This window comes from Tigriopus californicus, chromosome 5 (assembly GCF_007210705.1).
Source record: "Tigriopus californicus strain San Diego chromosome 5, Tcal_SD_v2.1, whole genome shotgun sequence".
Classification (NCBI taxonomy): domain Eukaryota; kingdom Metazoa; phylum Arthropoda; class Copepoda; order Harpacticoida; family Harpacticidae; genus Tigriopus; species Tigriopus californicus.
This window is the reverse complement of record NC_081444.1, coordinates 10,826,420-10,848,444: the sequence shown is the minus strand read 5'-3', so window position 1 is coordinate 10,848,444 and position 22,025 is coordinate 10,826,420. Positions and strand designations below refer to the sequence as shown.

General features: G+C 39.8%; 2 protein-coding genes across 2 annotated transcripts; one reads left to right on the top strand and one right to left on the bottom strand.

The window, feature by feature from the left end:
- Positions 1-4,820: 4,820 nt before the first annotated feature.
- LOC131880552 (activin receptor type-2A-like) lies at positions 4,821-9,752 on the top strand. The gene is made up of 5 exons (XM_059227216.1): positions 4,821-5,841; positions 5,927-6,167; positions 7,855-8,117; positions 8,306-8,515; positions 8,620-9,752. The coding sequence occupies exons 1-5, from the start codon at positions 5,125-5,127 to the stop codon at positions 8,992-8,994; spliced, it is 1,806 nt and encodes a 601-aa protein (XP_059083199.1). The 5' UTR covers positions 4,821-5,124; the 3' UTR covers positions 8,995-9,752.
- A 205-nt stretch (positions 9,753-9,957) lies between these two features.
- LOC131880553 (cardioactive peptide-like) lies at positions 9,958-19,452 on the bottom strand. The gene is made up of 4 exons (XM_059227217.1): positions 19,092-19,452; positions 18,919-18,982; positions 18,478-18,738; positions 9,958-10,666 (listed from the first exon to the last, which is right to left on the bottom strand). The coding sequence occupies exons 1-3, from the start codon at positions 19,188-19,190 to the stop codon at positions 18,542-18,544; spliced, it is 360 nt and encodes a 119-aa protein (XP_059083200.1). The 5' UTR covers positions 19,191-19,452; the 3' UTR covers positions 9,958-10,666; positions 18,478-18,541.
- Between the last annotated feature and the right edge of the window lie 2,573 nt (positions 19,453-22,025).

Genomic DNA, 22,025 nt, shown 5'->3' with positions numbered 1-22,025 from the left:
GCCAGATGTGGAATTTTGATCAAAATATTATCCAAGTCTGACTTAAAAGCTACTAAAAAATCTAATTCTATATTTTTCCACAATCATTAGAGGGAAGCTAATTTAACAAAAGTTTTGCTTCCAACTACAGGATTTGAAAACAGGCCTTCTTTGGAGGAGATTAATCCCTCATGTGTGCTGCCCTCTCAGTTTTCAAAGTCATTTATAATATATTTGGAAAAAGGAATGCGCAGTGTCATGATGTTTTTCTGGCACCTGATATTAACATATAAACGAGGAGGCAAAAGATAGTGTGGTTGGACCAGTTTCTAATATGAGAGATATCTGTGGTTCAAACCTCCTCCCCAATTTTTCCCTTTAGGATTTTGTTAACTTAATCACACCCACAGATATTCACCCAATCTGAGAAAAACTACAACACTGGCAATTGCAATTTGGAATTGGATGTTGTAATGAGCAACCATAGAGGACCAAATAAAAAATTGTTACTCCTCTTAGGTCTATTCAATGCTGTTTGTGTTTTCTAAATCATGCCAAAATTGCAAATTCTAGTAGTCTCTATGATAGGAACACCAAGACCTTGAAAATACTCTGAACTTGTCAAAACGTTGGGTCAAAAAATATCCTTAGGTGGTCCCTTTAGACGTCTTTTTCTGAATATACACATTTTTTGAATCAAAATTGAAATACAGGTGGTGGGCAAATAATTGGTAATTATTGAATAAAATTTGTGCCTAGGTGCCAATGTTTTGATTCAAAACTAGGGCATTCACAATTCAGGCCATGCAAGTACTATTAGAACAAAAAATACATAACTAGCCAATCTATTTATTTCTGTATTTCTCATTGTCACGTTTTCAATGATCATAATTTGGAAACAAGCCCACGTACCAATGATAGACGTCAACATCATGTTCTGAGATTCGACACCAGGGTGAGCTAAGGAGGAGATGTCCCAACAAAACACAAACTTGCATGGCATAGAAATTCAGTTATTGTTAGAAAAAATTGCCTTGGATGGGTGCCTATCCTTGGCTCACTCTCCTTTTATCATGCATTTCTCATGTGCCTACTCTCCAAGACCACTTGAACCTGATATTGATAGAAAGCTTCACATGGGCATTGATAACTGCAAGCAATTTGCCAACAGCTTCCTCAGGTTGACCAGGAACGCAATTTCAAAATTGGCTTACCCTCCTGCACATGTTAGAGCTTGTTTGATGACCAGTGTTTTTGAATTGGCAATCTAGCTTTTTCGACCTGAAACTGCAACTGTTTGTTACATTGTTTTTTAAAGAACTCCCAAGTCTGAGGTTTTTTTGAGCTGATGATTGAGTGATCCTGGGATTCTAGGTACTCTCAACCCACGTGACCTCTGACGGCCAAATAAATATTGGCTTGTGCCATTGCAATTTGACATTGACTTTAGTTAAGTTCAAACAGGTCATAAGGATTTTGTAAATTTAGATTTAAACCTTCTAGATCTTTAATCAGCATCATTGTGCAAATCATTGAAAGCAAGGACCCACAAAATCATGCAGTGCTCTTCAATGAAGGGCATACTTGATAATCAATCACACAACCTCTGTATGGTAGAAATTGCATGCTAGAAGCGACTCAGAAGTTAGAATCATAAAGGAAGCAAGGCATCATGGTATTGAGCCAATTTGATAGTGTGTTCACCAAATTACACCAGATATGTTTATTTTGTTGAGTTTTGTAGCACAGCTCACTCAAGATCACTCGATTATTGAAAATTCAGTGGGCGAATGGTGCGTGTTGACTGTGATGTTTGTCTTAGTTCTCTGTCCCCAAAATGCCCAAAATCAGGGTGCCGGACCACATTTTCCTTGAATTTCCTTCACTTGACATGCTCTACAATCCAGGGCCTTTACGTCTATCCAGGATGAAGCTAATGCTCATAAGTACATTTGTAACTAAGAATACTGGTAAAGAAAAACGAGAATCATTAATTTCAATTGTTCAGAATAACAACTGTGCAGATTTTCTTTCCGCTGTTGATTGCAATTTTTACCAAACTGCGGGTGGTACTGACAAGGAAATTCATCAGGGTTCAACCATTATGTAGAAAGGCCAAATGTAAAAATAAACCCCCTCAGTTAGATCGGAAGAAAAACGAGAATCATTAATTTCAATTGTTCAGAATAACAACTGTGCAGATTTTCTTTCCGCTGTTGATTGCAATTTTTACCAAACTGCGGGTGGTACTGACAAGGAAATTCATCAGGGTTCAACCATTGTGTAGAAAGGCCAAATGTAAAAATAAACCCCCTCAGTTGTAAATACTTCCTTGCATCATTGTGATGCTCTTTTCTATCAATTTTAAACAGTGTCCATATGTTCTTGCTTGATTGTCATCTGACAAAGATTAAATTTCAATGTTTCATGTCCCACCACCTCCTCATTCTCAGTGGCACCCCTTATGGAAAATGTGGACCCTAATTTAAGCACTTCAATTGATAACTTTTACTTAGAGACTAAAGTTTCTACATTCATTAAATTGTAAATGGCCAATATTTCACAATTATTTTGCCATTTAGGTCATATTTCTAGATTCCTGGTAATTAAGATAAATGCTCTTCCCAAATTATGCCACATACACTTGTCCTTAACTGGTGAACTAATATTTTTCTTGTGACGTCGTTGGGCTAAATAGGAGATTCTCTTGCTTTGAAGCCATCAATTCCCTTTAAAATATGTTCCATCATTGTATCCTGGCCAGTACAAAAGAAAACCATTGTTTGGAAATCTTTCTCATGAAAATTGAAGGATAACCAAGATCTGACATCAATCTTTGAAACAAGATTATAGACAGCATGCATTGTGATTTGATCAAATATGCCGTTTAATTCAATTTATCAGCTTGTTAATCATAAGTGTCCTGATATTGAGCTTTGATGTTGACATAATTACACTTAAAATGAGATTTTTTGGAGTTTTTAAAACAATATCATTCTATTAGCCATGTGAAGTAAAGGAAATTCAAGGAAAATATAGTGGAGCACCCTAATTTTGAGCTTTTTATGGAGGGATGATTGAGACAGAAATCAAGGCCAAGTCACACCATGATTCAATTGAATTTTCAATTAATTTTCAAATTTGGGACCCATTCTCTCACTGTATGAATAACTTGGCTCAACATTAGAATAATGTTTGCTTCAACATGCCGACAAATTGCAATAAATGTCGAATTAAATATATGCTTGCTACTGGTTGTCTTCCCTATATTTTTCCTTAAACTTTCATTTTCCTGACTGTTTTCCTCTTAAATGATATGACTGCATGCTCATTTTATACCGCAACTAAAATAATATATATTTCTTCGCTTAATTTTGGGTCTCTTGTAACTTTATGATTTGGCGCATGGTTGTTTATTTTCTTCTAAAGATGCCTATTGTATGATACCGTCCTTCCTGAAGCATGACCAAAGAAATAGTTTCAGTCAGACTCTGGATTTCTTTTTGCCAAGAAAGGACAAACAGGTTCAGGTCTATGGTAGCAACACATCTGAAAGGCCTCTTTCCATTCTCTCTAGCCTTTTCTTTGTCGAAATTTGAGAACTGTCTCGAATCTGAAAATTCGTTTTCAGTTTTTTGAGGGGAACTGTGAACCATTCAACATAAATCAGTTAAATGTCGCTTTTCTCATGACCGTCCTCTAATTTACCCTAGCGTTATTTTCTTGCCAATAAAGTCAAGACAAGGTAAGCGGTCAAAATTCAGAGCAAAATCTCTTGAGTACATCTAGTTGCTAAGTATTGTCACCCGAGGATCTTTTTTACCTATCCGTCCCAAATTTTACATTTGAATCGAAGTTCAGTCCTCTGGATTTATTCATCCTGGCCCAGACTTATCGCTTCTTTTGACTTGTTTTGATGTAATTCAGGGTCGCTGAGAATCAAGTAATTCAACTTCGATGGGTAATAGGAATAAACACATTATTTGCCTTCGTTTGCCTCGCCATGAAACGCTTTTAGGGGAATTTCAATGAACGAGGATCGAAGGCTACGACTTAACATGTGAGATGTTTACAGAATAAAGAGCCTTCTAGACATCTTAAAACATTACGTCAACAATTAAAGTGAAAGAAGTTATAAAGGTGATATGAATGATGTCATTGGATTGCCAAGATCTACATAGATGACTGGAGGCATATGAATGACATTAGCCCACCAGTTATGAATTGAAGTCTACCAAAAACAAAGAAATTCCGCACCCCTGGCCCTGAAAGTCGTCGCTAAAAGTGCATCCCGACTAGACACCCGAGTAGACGGAAAGGGACGATATTAAGACTACTTGTTTCGCATTAGGACCGAAACTCATGGCGCTACAATAGCCTTTGATCAATGTCAAAACCCCACAAATGAAAGAAAATTAATTTCAATGACACCAAAACTCGTTTTCACTGGTCAATATTTATTCAAATCGTCGCCTAGTAAGATTTATGTGACTAGTTTGTGGTTGCGACCACTATGTCTGGGAGAGACAAGTTTCTCACCCTGAAAAACGGGAGCCTGCCGACAAACTGAACATCAGGCTGACCAAACCGGAGAAACTACCGCCTTCGCACTACTATCTGACGTTAAAATGAAACTACATTGACAACAAAACCTTCAAGTAGATAATTGATGATTAAGAAACACAGTATTAACATCCATAGCACAGTTTTTGAATCCCCTGAATTGCACCAAACCACCATGTTGGGCCACAATGGACGAGTTTTATGGCTCAAGGTCTGAACTTTGTCCTTTTTTGACCTAATTTTCCTCTTTTGTTTGAGCGTGCCTGGTGGGTCCATTGACTCAATGCACACAGACACAGATCCCAAGAAAAGAAGGCCTGCTTCTTTCTGCTGGCGGCCTCTTCTTGCAACTTCAGAGTGCGTGGTGCCGCCCCCAACCCCTGTTGGATTGGAATCCTATCCTGCCATTGAGATCAGCGTCCCACCTTTCGTTCCTGCCCGTCCCCCGGTTCGGACCCGCCCATCCATGTCGACTTTCTCTCGCGATGAGCCTCCCAGTCTGAATCGTCTGGCCCTTGACCCCCATCACGCCCATCCCCGCCCACCCCGTCCTTGTGTGAGTCCGTGAAAGGCCTGCTGAGCATGATGGCCAGCCTGACGGGACTGGCCCTGGGACTTCAGTTGGCCTGGGCCACCCGCCTGGGCGTGTCCGGAGCCATGGCTCAGGACCAACTGACCGTTTGCGAGTTCTACAACAAGACCTGCATCGATCAGGTGCAGGCCACGCCCATTCAGATCCCGGGGCAAGCGCGCGACTATTCGACTTGTGTGGGCAACGAAACCTGTCCCAGTCACCAGCGGCACACCTGTTATACCGTGTGGAGCCCCACCCAACCGGAGTCGGTGGTGGGCGGGGCTGTGACCGGTCCACCCTTTGGCCATCCGACCGGTCGTCGGGTCAAGATGATGGGCTGCTTCATGAGCGAGGATACGGATTGTTTGGCCCAGGATTCCTGTCAGGATCGGACGGATTTGAACGATGATGCGGGTCATTTCTTTTGTTGTTGTCGCGGGTCCATGTGTAACTCCAAGTTCGAATGGATCCGCCCATTGGAGTCGGCTGAATCCACCGACACGGACCCGCCGGCTGAAGCCCTGGATCGGACGGATTTAACGGTGCTGGCTTTCGTGTCGGTGGCTGTGGTGGTGGTGATTGTGTTAGCCGTGCTGGTCATTTTCTGTGTGTATCGGCAACGTCAAGTGGCCACCTATACCGCCTCCACGACGCTGAGTCCCGAAGATCCACGCCAACGAATCGATGCCCCGCCCTCGCCCAAACTCATTCAACAGGAGGTCGAGGTAAGTTGGAAGCTGTCCCATGATAGAAATCAGTGGCGTGGATTTGGTCGAACGGTGGGCATAATGAATCGCGGATTGCTTTTAGCTGCTGGAAATCAAGGCTCGGGGCCGCTTCGGGGCCGTGTGGCGTGGGAAAATGGGTCAGAACGACCAGGTGGCCGTCAAAATCTTCCCCTTGCCCGATCAAAGCTCGTGGTTCGCCGAGCAAGAGATTTACAACTTGCCGCGGATGAACCATGATAACATCTTGGAGTTCATGGGCGTAGACAAACGCGGGGAGGGACTTCAACAAGAGTTCTGGCTCATGACCAAATTCCACGAAAAAGGTAAATACTCCTCTGCTAACAGGTAGCCGTACCTGGCACATCCAAGCAAGTATGTCCAAGAATGGGATTAAAGCAGTGCTAACCTTCACACAAACACACACCACATTGATCAATTTTACTTTTCAATATTGGAGTAAAAATGGCAAAGCTGTTTGTTTATAAGAAGGATCGATTCAAGTTGGATTCAAAACTCTCTGGATCAGGTTTCACCTTGGTTATGTATTCAAAGCTTGAGACTTCGGAGGCCCCAGGGCTTCCAATCACTAGTGCCATGCAAATAAACAAATAATAATAATAATAATAAAAATTTCAATACTCATCAGCTTAACATGTTGGCAGGAAAACTTAAATTTCAGGACTGCTTGAAAAAAATTGATTTAGCACAATATGGTCTTGATGAGGCAAAAACCTGAAATATTGGCGAGTAACGATTTTGTCACGATTTACTCTTTTTGGCCAAAAGAGTTGTAACTAAAATCAGTTACTTTTATTGAGGAACGACCAGCGCCCTGGCTATATAGTTAAGTTACGGACAACTTGAGAAATGAATTCACATTGGAGTTGGTATCGCCTGATCCATTTACTTATCTATCCCACATGAACAAAAAATGCGATCAAAGGATCTGAAGCAAATGAATTAACTTGGCCAAGTTTGGGCCCCAGATCTGGTTTTGGAAACTCCGAAGAAACGGTCCATGTAATGTATTAAAGATTACAGAAAGTTCAAATTTTCGCCACCCCGCTAGGTCAGCTACATATGGAGTTGACGACATCATTGTTTCAATGTTAAACGTACGAGTTAACTAGCAGATGTTGTAGAAGTAGCTTGCCTCTGCCAGATTGCAACTAACTAAATTACCTATCTTATTCATATATGTTTACAAGAGACTCAAGAATTGTTCCTACCCAAGGAAATTGACGCGAGGGTTGAAATGTAATGTATTATTTGTAACGTTGATGTTTTTTTCATTTCTTAATTGGTGCCAATAGACAGCATTCAAAAAATTTGTCAAGAAGTGTCAAAAGCCTAGCTAAGGATCTTGTGATTATCTGGGACGTCAATTTCTGTTTGGTAGACTTTAGCAGTTAGTGTTTGGCCAACATTGCTGGAATAAACCGATGCTAAATGAATGTAACCTAACTCTCTAACCCTTATCTAGGGTCACCTGCAAATAAAAGTCAATACCGGCGTTCGAAAGATATACTGCGCCTGATAACAATATGATGATTCTGTTTTAGTCCCATTTTGATTTTGATCCTTAGGCATGTTGTCGTCATATTTAAGGAGGACTAAAATAAATAACGGTTTTTAAATATAAAGATTTCACATGAAAAAGTAGCCATCAAATTTGCCCATGATCTTTACTACGTCATATCAACTTGAAACTAGAACCATACGATGTATATTTCTACTTAGTCTAATTCATTTGAATGTAATTGCGACCTAAAATCCAAAACCGATTAATACATAAGGCATATCCCACTTAACTAGAATATTTGGCACTAAAAAACTCTTGAAAATACCAGACCAAGTTTGATGGCAAAATAAGATCGTGTTTGATCAAATGATTTTGTTTAAGTTGGCAACTCTGCATTCGATTTTCGGACTGGTTTACTATGATGGCTAAAAGCATTCGTTATTGCCCCATTAACATCGAGCTCACCATATGATGTTTCATCTGTATAGGATCGTTGTGTGACTTCCTCAAAGCTCACACGGTGACTTGGGAGCAACTCACTTTGATCGCCCATTCCATGGCTAGTGGTCTCACTCACCTCCACGAAGAGCTTCCACCCCGAGGTACCCTGGATATGAAACCTGCTGTGGCGCATCGTGACTTCAAGAGCAAGAATGTACTCATAAAGGCCGACTTAACGGCTTGCATCGGAGATTTCGGATTAGCTCTCATATTCGAACCCGGAAAACCTTGTGGCGACACTCATGGCCAAGTAGGTTTGCTTACTTAACCTGACCATTAAGTCAACGATTTCCCCGTTAGATCGTGGGGTCAGCCTCAATTTTAGTTGCATATTTTATGACTTTCTCGGTAGCGTCCCAAGTTTTGTTTGTTCAATCGATTGGATCCTGTTCTATGTAATTATCTGTGTTTTCAATTCACCATGCTTGTGTTAATCAGGTTGGGACTCGTCGATATATGGCACCCGAGGTCTTGGAGGGTGCTATCAACTTCTCCCGTGACTCGTTCCTCCGCATTGATATGTATGCTTGTGGACTGGTGCTATGGGAGTTGGCATCTCGTTGCCAAATGTCCGGTGGAATTGTTCCCAAAGAGTACAAAGCCCCTTTTGAGGAGGAAGTCCCTCATCCCACCTTGGAACAGATGCAGGTATTAATGATATCAGTAGCCATTTATGACCCATGGACGAGGGCTACCGTATCTTGAACCTTGGGTTAATATCTGATGATGCTACATGGGTTCTCTATCGCCAGGAATTGGTTGTAAATAAAAAGACGAGGCCCATCATTCCCGAGCCTTGGATACGCAATCCGGTGATGAGTGAATTGGTATCCACAATATGTGAATGTTGGGATCAAGACGCCGAAGCCAGACTCTCAGCATCGAATGTGAAAGAACGGGTAAAGACTTTCCGCGAATTGAATTCCGCTTCGAATCCGGTGAACAACCTCCAGGGTCGCCTGGACCATCAAAGAAACATGGCCAATCAGCTGGATCGTCCCAGCAATGGCCACACACCCTCCACCACCACGCCTATTAATGTGGGCGAGCAGCATGAAATGAGGCCGCTTCTGATCAGTGCTCAAAACGGCAGTGGAGTGATCGCCAATGGAGATGTCTTGAGCTAAAATGGACGTTCCACGTGTTTCATCCAAGATTCCTATTACTCACCTACCTCTCAAAATATGTATGTGCTAGGTTGTTGTGCTTTTTGATTGAGTTTAGAGGACCTCCTCGGGTCTATTTGCTCTCTCCTCGTCTTTCTGGTTCAGTTTTTCTTGGCCCACTCCCTTGGGACTTGAAAAGGGCCAATACTGGCCTTAGTTTCTGTCGAGTGTGTGCTGTGATCGAGTCAACAAACATGGACACGAAAAAGCCTGGCCTATGACTGGGCACAGCACGTCGCAATGACCCAACCTTTCATAAAATTTACAACATCGATCTGGCTTCGAGCAAGATTGATTACAAACGATTTAGCAGTGGACCAAATCTCGTTGCCTCTCTCTATCTACACGTCCTTTCCGTATGTCGAGGCATGTCCGGAGAGCAACAATCCCACAGACAGATTGCACAGCTGACAGAAACGAACATATGTCTGTCTTCGATTATTTCATGTGATGACGAGTATGCGTGGAGAATCCACGCACCTGTGCATCGTCATGCCTTAATATTTGATAAATCATATATATTTAAAGGATCATCTAAAACAATCATCAACAACAATGTGTATTAGTGACAATGTTTGTACTCGTACATGTTAAAATGTATTTTCAGAGGGACCTGATTTTAACACATTGATAAAGAAAACCACAATTTGTTCCATGTGAACCCCGATCAATTTTGCGATAAAATCTAAATTCGAGCATGTGTCTCGGCTTGTTAGTTACTTAGCACATTTCGTTTCTCTACGGGAAGTATCCACTTTTCAGAGAGCTAATAAGCCTCTCTCTGAGCATTTCATGATTTGAACAATTTGCAATTGTGTTCATTAAGGTCCGATGGCATTTAATCTCGTCTCGATTGCAAGCAAACAGACACCGTTTGATTTCATACTTGGTCTCGCGGAGAAATGAAAAAGGGATTCAAACCAGCACTCATTGAAGGTTTATTGATAGGAAGACTCATTGATCGATCTGTTTACAACATAAAACGAATGACAAACCATTCTGTATATCTTATAATCTAAACCGTAAATTAAGACCAACCTCCGTGAAGGATGGATGAATACAGTAAGATAACGCAGAAATTGCTCACGAGACAAAAAACACAAAAATATTGTTCACAAAATGGATCTACGTTCTCAGACTCATTACTGCTATTACTGAGCTGAGCTTCAAGATAGAGGCACTTCATGGTTAAAAATAGGAGTTCGTCCGATCATAGACATGAGAAGATCGCGGAAATTGGGGCGCCATCTTCGGATCTAGTAATCGAACGTGCTCGAATGTTGTTGGTAGAACCAATTAAGGTTCCTTCGCTTGACCGGATCGCTTTCTTCCGAGAGTCCAAACTCGAGCCTGGACGGTAAATTGGGATCTGGTTAAAGGAAACTGACGATTGAAGATCCTGCGATCCGTCTAAAAAAAGGTTCCTGAGCACAAAAAGCACAAGAACGGAACGAGGTGCGATCAAGTTTTCTCAAGACACACAAAGACAAGGCTGAAAGTACTCCGAACTTTGCACTCAGCAACGCTCATAGGTATGAAGGTATGATGTGATTGCTCCAGTTTGAAAGGGAGCAATTTTGGATTTGGATAGCTTGATCGGATCTAAAAACAAGCCAATCATCTCGGCTAACACCTGGAAAAACAATGTCAGAATGTTAGTTATTGAACCGAACGCAAAGTGGTGGAATATGGCATTGATGAAACATAAGCAGATATTTTCGTGGCTTATCCCCTTGACCGCTTGACCGCTTCGCCTTATGCCTCAACCAATCTGAGTTGAGAATTTCGGTCGACACAGAATCTAATTGGTTCTTGGAAGGGGTCAAGCGGACAAGCGGTGAAGCGGATGAGCCACGAAAATAGCAGCTATATTTGGAATTGAGCAATGAAGGTGCCCGAGAAAGAAGAGAGTTGGACTTCATTGTTCTTGAAACTAGCCTGGATTCTCGAGGGCTTGAAGGTGCTCTCAAAACGCACATTAAGCCTCTACGGTCACTACAATTGACCCTAAATCCTGGGTTGGGACAAAGTTCAGGAATGCTTTTGAAAACGTACCATATCAGATACCTTTCGTACCTTCTCTGAATACTGTACAATCCCAACCTTCCTAACCTCTTTATCTGTAATTGACTTTTAGACATAACTTATATGCACCAATTCCAGTGGTATATAAAATATATCTAAGTCGTCATTGCCTTTTCCATTGTATTTGTAGTCGTAACTTAATCAAAATTCCTCGCACACGAATATCGATAAAGTAAGAAATTTATGCTCGTCATGATGTGACGACATATAGATTACCTGGAAGGTCTACTTGTGTACGTGAAGTAGTAAACGTGGCGTGGTATTGACCATGTATTCGCCCATGTATTATTATATGGTTTTGCTGATTTTTGTACTTTTTCCCAAGATAGGCCAAAATCGAGTAAAATATCATTCCTAAGGTTACAAACAAGATTATTCTATTATTAGGGTCTAAAACAGGGATATGTAAGTATGGTATAAGCTGGGCGATACCGGTAAAACGTACATACGGTGTCCGTGGTATGAGAGAGCGAGAATATTCCTTCGATCCCACAACAATCATCAGATGACAGACCTGGCAAGAGAGCTGCCTTCTGACTACAGTGCGTATAAAACAAACAAACAAATACTAATAGACTGGCTTCCCAACATTGAATACATCGTATGTTGGCACTTTTGTTGCAGTTCACATCTGGCAGTTCTTAGGTAATCTAATTGACAAGTAAATCAAAGGCTGTCTCCATGAAAATTAGTTTTTATTCGCCATGTGACATTTAGTGCTTTCCCATGGTGCCAAGTGCAATGAGAGAAAAGAGTGCACAAAGGCACACAATCCAAAAACACCTTCAAAATGATTATTTCAGGCTGTGCTAAGCATAAAAATGAGTATTGCGCTTCATGATTGCTAAAACTGAGCCACGCCAAAGGAATCATCAAAATGAAAATAAAAAATAACGTAGAAATCTCCATGTTACAAATTATGTTCAAGTTATTTTCACACTTTCTTTATGTATTTTGAAGAAAAAGTCACAAATTAGAACTGATCATTTTTGCCTTTGTCGTCATTTACTTTTTTATCCCAAACAAACACTACCGTTACAGTGCATTTTTATGTTACATTTATGGCTAAACTTGGCTTAACATCTTGCGGAAAAATCGGCAAATTACCAGCGTCGCTTTATAGCATCAAAACCACTTTGATTACGAGTTCAAGCTAATTCCTAATAACAAAGCCTATCTGATAATAATCTAGACAAGGGAAAGACAAACGAGAGCAATGTATTGCGATTGGAACATCTTCTGTCTTGAATTTGAGGGGACAAATACAGAAACTAAGGAAAGTTGATGTTCTAGACCTTTTTTTTGACGGGGAGCTTTTTAGAACAAGGCCCAGTGAGTTAATCATCTATAACAGAGCGAGTCTAAATAATGAGCAAAAACGTGGGTTCTTTGGGTTATCAAAACATCTTAGATCCATTGATTCGCTTGATGAACAATGAATGACTCAACTCTTGATGCTTAACCACGCTCTATCCAATTTTCGAAATAAGAGAAATATCAATAACAGGAGGAATCAAGAAAAATAAAAAGGAATCTAGTGGAGGGATAACTATTGTTCGGTGATGTTTAGCAAACCAACAAAACAAGGACGGGTGCACCTCCACCTCAAGCTCTTACATAGGGAAAATATTTTGATAAATTCCTTGACTATTAGGTTGCTTAGGTGGTACTCCATCAATTGAGCATGTGCAAGGAGTTGATTATAAAAGTCAGCCCAGCAATGAAGAAAGCCACCGAATTTTGGTAATGAGTTTTCTCCTTATTCAAATGGTGCAGTGGAGCATCAAGCAAGAAATACTTTAACTCGACATTTTTTTCTGCCAAAAAGCATTGCATACGGAATTATTCGATTAAATCTGGTATTTCTTCGTCCAGAATATTTCCAGTAAACACAGCATCGGAATGGTAGCTGTGGAGACTTAGGGATTCCCTACGAATATGGACCAACATGCGTAATTCAATTTTCTAATACGCCTTTGTTTGCCGAGGTCACAATTATATGATATCGATTTTTGTCGAAAGTCATGCATTCTCACGCGTGTTTGTAATATCGTTGGTGTCCTAATCATCATTCGTAAAATTGTGTAAATCATGCACGTGTTCGGTTAAACACCATGAACAACTAGAATATGGACGAAAACGCTAAAGTTGATGATTAAAGCTTCTAATATGAGGAAATGTACTGCATTTTTGTCAATTAAAACTTGCCCTGCGTCACTATGACTGATCATTTCCAATTTCATATCAATCAAATGAACGGGTCAAAAATTCGATGGGTCAGTCATCTGGTATAGCTGGAAATTGAAATCCGCATGTAGGAACCTTGGCAATACTGCACCATGACAATTTTCAAACATTTTCACATAAACCATCAATTCTAATTCTCCTATTCAGAATTATATGCTCATTAGCAAAATGCAATTCCGATCTCCACGTTGGGCTCAAAAGCCAATTATATTTGTCAAAAATATGCAACTGTATTCCTGAAAATATGAACCAAATATCACTCACTTCAGTTGTGGAAGTAGTCCGTGTCAACGATAACTCACAAATGGACATCGGTATTGACGACTGTATTCTTTGGAAGAGCATATTTGTCTTAATCGAGCTATCAAAGTTAGTACTCTAGCCTTAGTGTTGGGAGAAACACTGTTTTGAAGGTACTTCTCCACGATAAGACACCTTATTGTGAAGTACTGCTCTATCCCCTTTCATCTCTATGTAGCAATTGTTATTCCCTTTCTTTTTTGGGTCGTCTTACGATCTAATATGTTGATACTACAAATCTCTCCAATTATCTTATTGCTCAGATAAATCGAAAAATTTGTGATCATTGGAATATGCTTTTTGAAGAATGGAGTGATGTAGCGTTAAGGAAGGGATTAACTAAACTTAAGGAAGGGATTAACCAAACTAGGGAGTAAGTAAATGGTTTTTAAATTTCCTGATCTTTTATTTGTACATGGGCAGAGCTAATAAATTCCCGATTAGCAGCGTCAATTGAAAAAAATTGTCACTTTTGTGTGTGGCAAAAATCAGCAGAATTTGGGTATCAATATCAATGAGCTTACACGGTCAAGTCATTATTAATTTTGGAAGATTGCTCTTGTCCTCAAAGTGGTTGAATGAATCTCTTGAATGAACCTCGACATTTTATGAAAAGGAATCATTGACAAATTCAAACCGTGCAAAGATGTAGGCAAACAAGGATTTATTCTCCTATTGCTTAGTCTTTATGTATGCTTCAAAATATAATTACGCACTTAGCCACGAGACGTCTGCCAATCCAATTATACTGGAAGATATTATTCGGAGGTAAAAAAGACGTCCATTTACTTCCCATGAAAACAAACCATTCAGTTCATGGGGCGAACCTAGGGTGCTCAAATCTTTCATATTCCTTAACCATTTTTCGTCCATGTTTTCTTTTATTATTTCTCTACTATACACGAGACCCTAAATAAAGCATAATCAAGCATCATTATCAGATAGCCAGTAGGTGGGAGAGGCTTTCCCTTGGACATGATGACAGTTTTGCAAAAATGAATAGCAATATTTTAGGTTTCTTAAAATCAAGAATAGATTTCACCTTTTAACATACAATGCAGCACGTGATTGCAATTGCAATGCCAGACCACTGCAGTTAATTGCATTGGATGGAAATATCCCTAGATTGGAACAACCATCATAAGATGGCACACAGTGAAATTTACAGAGCTCTGACGGAGTAATGAGGCCGTAAACACAAACCAAAAAAGAAAGATTTTAGAAGATGTTCTTGATATATCGTGATCACAAATCTTAACTACATTTTTATTTTTTTTTCAATCAATTTTAGAGAATTTATTAATTAGATCCAGATATTGTGCACATCATCAGCTAACCATTGCCTAGCTTCTTTTGATACACTTGAACTTGATTTTCATCCTATTTTTGATCAATACTTTCTTTTAAATATTGGTCGAAGATTTATCATTGAGAGAAAAAGTGGCCGCCCATTGGACCAACGATCAAAAAGAGTTATATCTTTTTATTTGAAATGCTTGGCCTGATGATATCCCGGCTCTGCTCCCGAGAAAACGTTCCACCGCCCTGGCCCCAATAACATAGAAGAGTAAAAACTGAGTTCGTTGTGGTTTTTTATTGCAGCTGAATCGGTAACCATTGGAGAGTACAACTCCAGCCAATTGAAGGATCAGATACCATACCCTTACAGTTGTCACCCCTTAGCTCTGAAAAAGAGTCCACCTGACTAGCTCCCATTCCACTCTCTAGGCCTGTATGGTCGGCAAGTTGGTTAGCTAAACAATGCAATGAAAGGTCTCTTGGGAACTTATTATCAACCGGTTTATTTTATTGTTCAGCCAACCGACTGGTCGCTTGTCGGGCAACTAGTTTCTCGAAATCATGCGTGAGTATGTCTTTAAGCTCATTGGATTAAACTGAATTTCCAGAGTGTTTAAACATTGCCCAGATTGGCCCGATATTCAACGACAGTTCTTAGACCAGGCAAATTCAAAGTTGTATTGATCTATTTCACCCATTTCAAATATTTTCAGAGCCCTGGAGAAAGTAGTTGCCTCTAAATTAGCGAAATATCTTGATGACAAGGAGATCAGATAGTCAGCACAACTTTGTGATACATTTTTGCACTTTGACGACGTACGTAATGGAGGAGCTTCAACACAATAATTGTGTTGATATTTTTTACTTGAACAGATCACGGCATTTAACAAGGTAGATCGGTGTCCATTTCTCAAAAGGTTTTTCGATTTTAATGACAGAGGGAGTTCATTCGGCTACAGGGCACGGCACAACGAGTGAAGGTTGAAGAAACGCCAAGTGCAAAAATGTAGCGAAAGGGTTACCCACAGGGTTCAACCCTGGGGCCTTATTTTTGTTTTACATTATTTTCATCTTTTTTTTACCCTATCCTTGATCCTTGAGCTCCTCCATTTGATCATATGTGGACGACACAAAATAAGTCTTTGGTCGAAATGAAAAGAGATGCAACCTGACTGACCCCTGCCAAATGTGTCAATGGATGGCCTAGAACAATCTGACTAAGTGGAGACCGATCTCAAGTTATGACTTTCGGGAAAATGAACAAGGGAAATCTCCACCATATGCAAATAGTTAATATAAAGAAATTGAAGTGGTCACTATTGTAAAAGATTTTGGGGTTGTCATCCAAAGCGACAAGAAGTTAGTGTGTGAGGTCAATCATAAATGACCCAGGCATTTCAAGCCTGGGTCACCAATATTCCTTGGAGGATGGTAAAGTTAACAAATTAAACAGATTGAGAACTTCAAAGTGGACCTTCAAAACTGCCAAAGAATAAGTTGTGACCCTTAATCAACTGTAAAACTGCCAAAAACAAGTTGTGGCCTTAACCACGGACTATTAGGTATATGGACTGCAAACGGAAGCAAAAATATCATATCTCCTAAACCGCTTATCTTATTCCAAATAAGCACTTGATACGACCAAAAGATCTTTTTGAATTGATGAACTCAGCCAAGTTTGAGCCCAAACCTATGCTTAGGGAACTCAGGAGACATGTTCAAAGTTATGTAGTAAACACTACATAAAATTTGAATTTTCGGCCTGCTCTGGGTCAGCTACATAAGCTTTTGACAACATAACTTTGAAACGATGGAGTTTGCATGTAAATGATATAAAATTGACCTACCGTTTATTGAAGAGATCTACGTTTCTTATTTTATTATTTTATTTCGAAAAGTGTCTCAGAGTGGCTATGACTAAGAGCAGGCCGATTTGCCGGCAAGCTCGTTCGCAGTCCATATTTCTAGAAGTCCGTGCCTTAACCAACCGTAAAACTGTCAAAGAATAAGTTGTGACAACTGTAAACTGGTTTGATTTTTTGTCTAAGAACTGCTTGTATGACTACTTAAAGCTTTTTCCCAACTCAGTTCTGACAATTATTTAACTCTATTTTTGCTCTTGATACGCGAGAGTGCCAAAAGTACAGAAAGTACGGCTTGTGTTCGTTTGCTAGCTCATTCACAATGAATTGCCACAATTTCCTCGCCAATCTGACATCCAATTCCGATTTCCTGAATTTTCAGGGTCTAGCAGGCTTCTTGGATTGTTTGGATCTATCTAACGTATCGCACGTGAAATCTCCTCTAGTACGTGTGTTGATCTGAGTGTTGGCAAATGTGAGAACCCGAGTTTCCACCACCAATGTCTCGATCTCGAGATCAGTAGGCTTTGACTTTCCGGACGCATGTGATGGAAGTAAAAGTCAGTCTAGCATGCGAAAGAACGAGGAACGACAAAGTAAATCGATGGGAAGGTGTTCTTTCCAAGATGATTTACTGCATCGCTCTCGCCAGAATGACTTTGCGGCAAATTCACACAGTTGGGCATTGTTACCTGTACGTTGCTACTAGGAACAGACTTCTCTTCAGTTTCCCGTTACGCCAAATCGCTGCGGGATAATGCCCTACTACGTCTTGATTTCGCAGAATGAACCAAGATGGTCGATCTCGACTTTTTTTCCTTAGGACGAAATCTTGACCCTTATTTAAAGCATGAAAACTAGGGTTAGTTACCCTTTTGTTAATATAGTATTCCTTTAAGGCACTTCAGTGCAGCCTTTTTGGGTTGGTTATGAAACAGTATTACTCGCTAAAAAAATATTCAGAAATTGAACAGCATTTTTAGGGCTAAGAGTTAAAATCATTTGAATAATCCCCCTTAAATATATATTTTGGTCAGTTATGAAAACGCAAATCCTCTGCAATTGGCTTGATTTTCACAAAAAAAAAAAATGTTAACTATCGACAAGAGCCAATCCACAATAATACAACCTATAATCCTAACATAAGCAAGAAAGCGCAAACATATGCCTGGAGCTAATATCGACTCTAAGTCAAACGAATGCTCCTAATTAGTAGGTTTGAAGGGTGAATAATTCAAGCAAAACAAAAAACTAGGTGTATCATTCTTAAGAATACGAAAATACGAAGTAATAGTTCTACACTCCAACAAAAATAAAGTAAAATGTTCGCATAGAGAACGAATGACGTATTAACCATCAGGTCCTTAATTTCTGAAGACGTCCAACGAGTCAAAAAAATCAATGCAATCTTAAAACCAAATCTACGGCTCTTTGTCTCAAACCGGACATATATTCCGATTTTTTACACAATCACGCCTCATTCAAGTCAAATCCAAACCTTCTATTCCAATTCTCACTCATGTACGGTATATCGCATATTCTCAGTTCAAGATCAAGATTAAGTTTTTCAATTCCATAACTGATTTTTTCTTACTCCATTGGTCTGGCTCTTGTTTGAAGTATTGTATATAATGCATTTTGAAATACCTACTTTATTGTAGTCTGAGAATGAGGATGGAAGGAGGGAAGAAGATGGCTGATGTCTGAGGGGACACTTATTTCCTTTTCAAGTATCCGGGAAAGAATCCAAGTTGGCCACCCTCTGGTCTCAGACTGGACATGCCGAATTTCCGAGTTTGCATCAGTTCCATGGGGCTCAGTCCTGTGATCATGTGCTCCCCAATCTGCTCAGCCTCTTGATCCAGGTCACTCGACAGGTCGAGATCGGGATCAGAGCGTTTGCGTCCGCAACCTGAGCCAAATGAAAGTCAGATTGATCGAGTCAGATATGTAATTTGTCATGTCAATGGCAAAATGTGACAAGAATTCAAGAGAACTTGTTCAAAACTGATTTCAATTGAAATTGACGGAAATGTTAGCGTCCGAAAATGATGTTGGCGTATCTGGGTTGTGTCGAACATGCAAAGCTCACCTGTAAAGGCGTTACAAAAAGGCCGCTTGGTCTTGGATCCAAACTCCTCGAGGGAATCAAAGTCCTGCAATTGAGCACAAAAGGCAGGTGAGTATTAACTTCAAGGCTAAATCAAGATGAAGGGAGGGGAAAAAGTCTGGCCTTTGCTGCACAACGTACTACTTAGTACTTACCATTGTGTTGAAAGGGGACCCTTGGGAAGGCCGACACACGGCAAGAAGTATTGTGGAAAGACCGAGAAGGACCACGAAGGAACCTACGTTATCCTTCATGATTGAGACTGGAACTGACTAATCCAAATGCGATTCTCATATTTCGGCTCTCCGGTGATTTGGACACTAAGGAGTCCGACAGTTCCTTGTTCATGGGAGGTCAAATCCAGATGAGATGGGATCAATGGGAGATCCATTACCTTCTACTGCCACAATGGCTCTCGTTTTTGTGCCGTTGGATGCATGTGGTACCGCACAGGCAAAGTTGGGCATCGTGGATTAAAATTGAAAGATGTTTAAACATAATGACAGCTTTGTTACACTTCAGGTTTTAGTTCATGTCAGAGGTTATTTGTTAGCCTTATCATGGATGTGTGCAGGCTTTAGATAACAGGTAAATTCATTCTTAATCAATCAACCAAGTTGTATTTCTTTCAGAGACAACAAATGAGAGTCCCTTTTCATCCTTCTCAGGGGTCGGAATGTCAAACACAGGGTCCTCACATTCTTGAAAAGGTAGTTATATATCTATTTTACAGTCCAATATGAAACAGTCATACCAACTAGACAGAACAAAGCAAGATGGTTATTTCATGATTAACTATGTTTGCTCTTTGTATCCATCTCTTGGTTCTACTCGCATTGTGAAGTGATGAGATTGGACCCTACGGCATGTCACGCGGTTAACATGGACCAGCATTTTTGGTCACCTACAGTCAAGTCACCTTCCAATTTGGCCCAAACCTTCGCTTCATATGCACTCATTTTCTGGTTTGATAGCTTTTATCAGCGTGAAGTGAAAGAGCAACCATTAAAATGCCTCAAATGGCGCAGTCTCAGCTGAGCCTAAAATGGAAACACTTTTCGTTTTATCAAAACCATTAGCATTCAGTGGGGCGGAAAAGGCCAAAGCTGCCAACGATCATTTTTGGGTTGGCTCTGCCTAATCGAATTACGAGTACACTTACACAATGTATTTTGGTGTTTACTCATACATGGTATTGACAAATTTCCTTAATGCAATCTTTTGGAAACAAGGTATGTAACTGGAGCAAAATAGTCCGAGTTTAGGGGAGAAATTAGCCCGAAGGAGTATTCCATTTAGTTATTGCCAAAGATACCCATGTGCTTTGGACTTTTTCGTAGAGCAGCTTTCCCTGCGGTCAATTCTAAGGAACAGTTAGAAATAGCTCCAAAATGAATAACAACAACAACCGCTCAGAGCATTCCATTCATTAACTCTAAGTTCGAATACCGCACGTCAAAATTGGCAACTCAATCAATTACAGCACCAAACATTTTATTGCGAGATTGTCCCTTTGATACGACTTTTTTGTCCCAATTTGCCATGCGGTTCTCGATGTGTCAGTCGGTTATAAATGATATGATACCCTCTTTTGGGATGTCTTCAACAAACTTTTTCATATTTGACAAAGAAGAAGTACACATATTGTATTTCCATAGGTTTAAGATGATTTATTGATGATAACAGTTACATTGTATCTACGGGCTCAACATGTGGTTCATAGCTTCGAGTTTTTACATCTGTTACAGGCTACTCACTCTAGGTAAACAGTACTATTATCTTTGCCACGAGAAGGGACAACTTGAAAAACTTGGCCTGTATATGTGGGGCAAATCTACGAGAAAAATACGGTGTCGAAATAGAATCTTCAATACTTACAAGATTCGAAAGAGTTTTGATTTGTTCTCAAATCTGGCACAAGTATAAATCTGAACTAACTGTAATTTTCACAAGATTCGAATCATGCCCTTTCCAGATTGTAGGGTGTTTTCATTGATAAAAATTTTGTTCAAAAAATAAACTCTGGCCATTTAATAGTATAACGTACCTAAATGCAGTATATTTCATTTTGGGAGAATTTTGTGTTCGAGAATCTAGCTTTAAAAAATTAGCTTCCTGAAGGTTGGCTGTTCTTTTATGGATTTTTGGAGTCAAATCGTTTACCTGATTGGTTGTAAAAAGAAATAAAATCTTCGGTCAAAATGTTGAAATGTGAATTTCGGCGCAAGGTTCCTGTAGTAGTGAATACTGTTATGAACTTATTCCTATACTTAAAATTGACACCAAGCTAGTGATCATTTTTTAAGGCCCCTCCTCCCTCCCCCCTCCCCTCCCAAAAAATTATAATTTTAGCGAAAATAACTAGTCTACATAAGTGTTACATAAAAACCATGAAAGTTTCATAATGAGGGCCTATTCATGGGCTTTTAGTGATGTGGCCTGCGTACCGAAGCAAAAATATCTCATCTCCTAAACTGTTCACTTTATTGCAAATAAATAGATATTGAATAGATGAACTTTGAATTTTAAAGTTCTGTGGAGGCTTTTTCTGAAAGACTTAGAGGATGTGATGAAATGAACTAGGTTTATCACCATGAACATGCAAATTTGCTGGCTGGAGAAAAGGTTCAATTGAAAGCGAAAGGTCAACAGAGCTAGTTCCAACTTGGGATGCGAAAAACACTCCAGTTTTGATGGGATAATCCATTAATAACAGCAAGTCTTTTTACTGAATACTCAGTATCTTTTTTTACATTACATATCTTATTTAACATCATGTAGTCAAACTCATCAAATCTAAAGTAGAATTTTCTGGGCCGGGTGGAGCCTCCTGCCCCAAATTCCATTTAAAACTGGCGAAGATCTTGCAGATTGCAAATTCAACCAACCTCCATCTAGCATTGAGGAAGGGAGGAATGTACTGCACGTTCAGTACCAACAAATGTACTGTATGTACGTATGTAGTTAGTACGTAGAGTGCTTTCTGTACGTACGTACGAGTACGTACGTACATTTGAGTAACAAAGCACGCTAACATTCACCAAACAACCAAGCATTTATTTCGTAAGTTTTCTTTGGCAGCAAAGTTT

Coding starts and splice junctions, on each gene's coding strand:
- LOC131880552 (XM_059227216.1), top strand. CDS start 5,125: ATGATGGCCAGCCTGACGGGACTGGCCCTGGGACTTCAGTTGGCCTGG. Junction 6,168..7,854: donor GACCAAATTCCACGAAAAAG/GTAAATACTCCT, acceptor TCATCTGTATAG/GATCGTTGTGTGACTTCCTC. Junction 8,516..8,619: donor CCACCTTGGAACAGATGCAG/GTATTAATGATA, acceptor CTCTATCGCCAG/GAATTGGTTGTAAATAAAAA.
- LOC131880553 (XM_059227217.1), bottom strand. CDS start 19,190: ATGAAGGATAACGTAGGTTCCTTCGTGGTCCTTCTCGGTCTTTCCACA. Junction 18,983..19,091: donor GGTCCCCTTTCAACACAATG/GTAAGTACTAAG, acceptor GCTCAATTGCAG/GACTTTGATTCCCTCGAGGA. Junction 18,739..18,918: donor TTTTTGTAACGCCTTTACAG/GTGAGCTTTGCA, acceptor CATTTGGCTCAG/GTTGCGGACGCAAACGCTCT.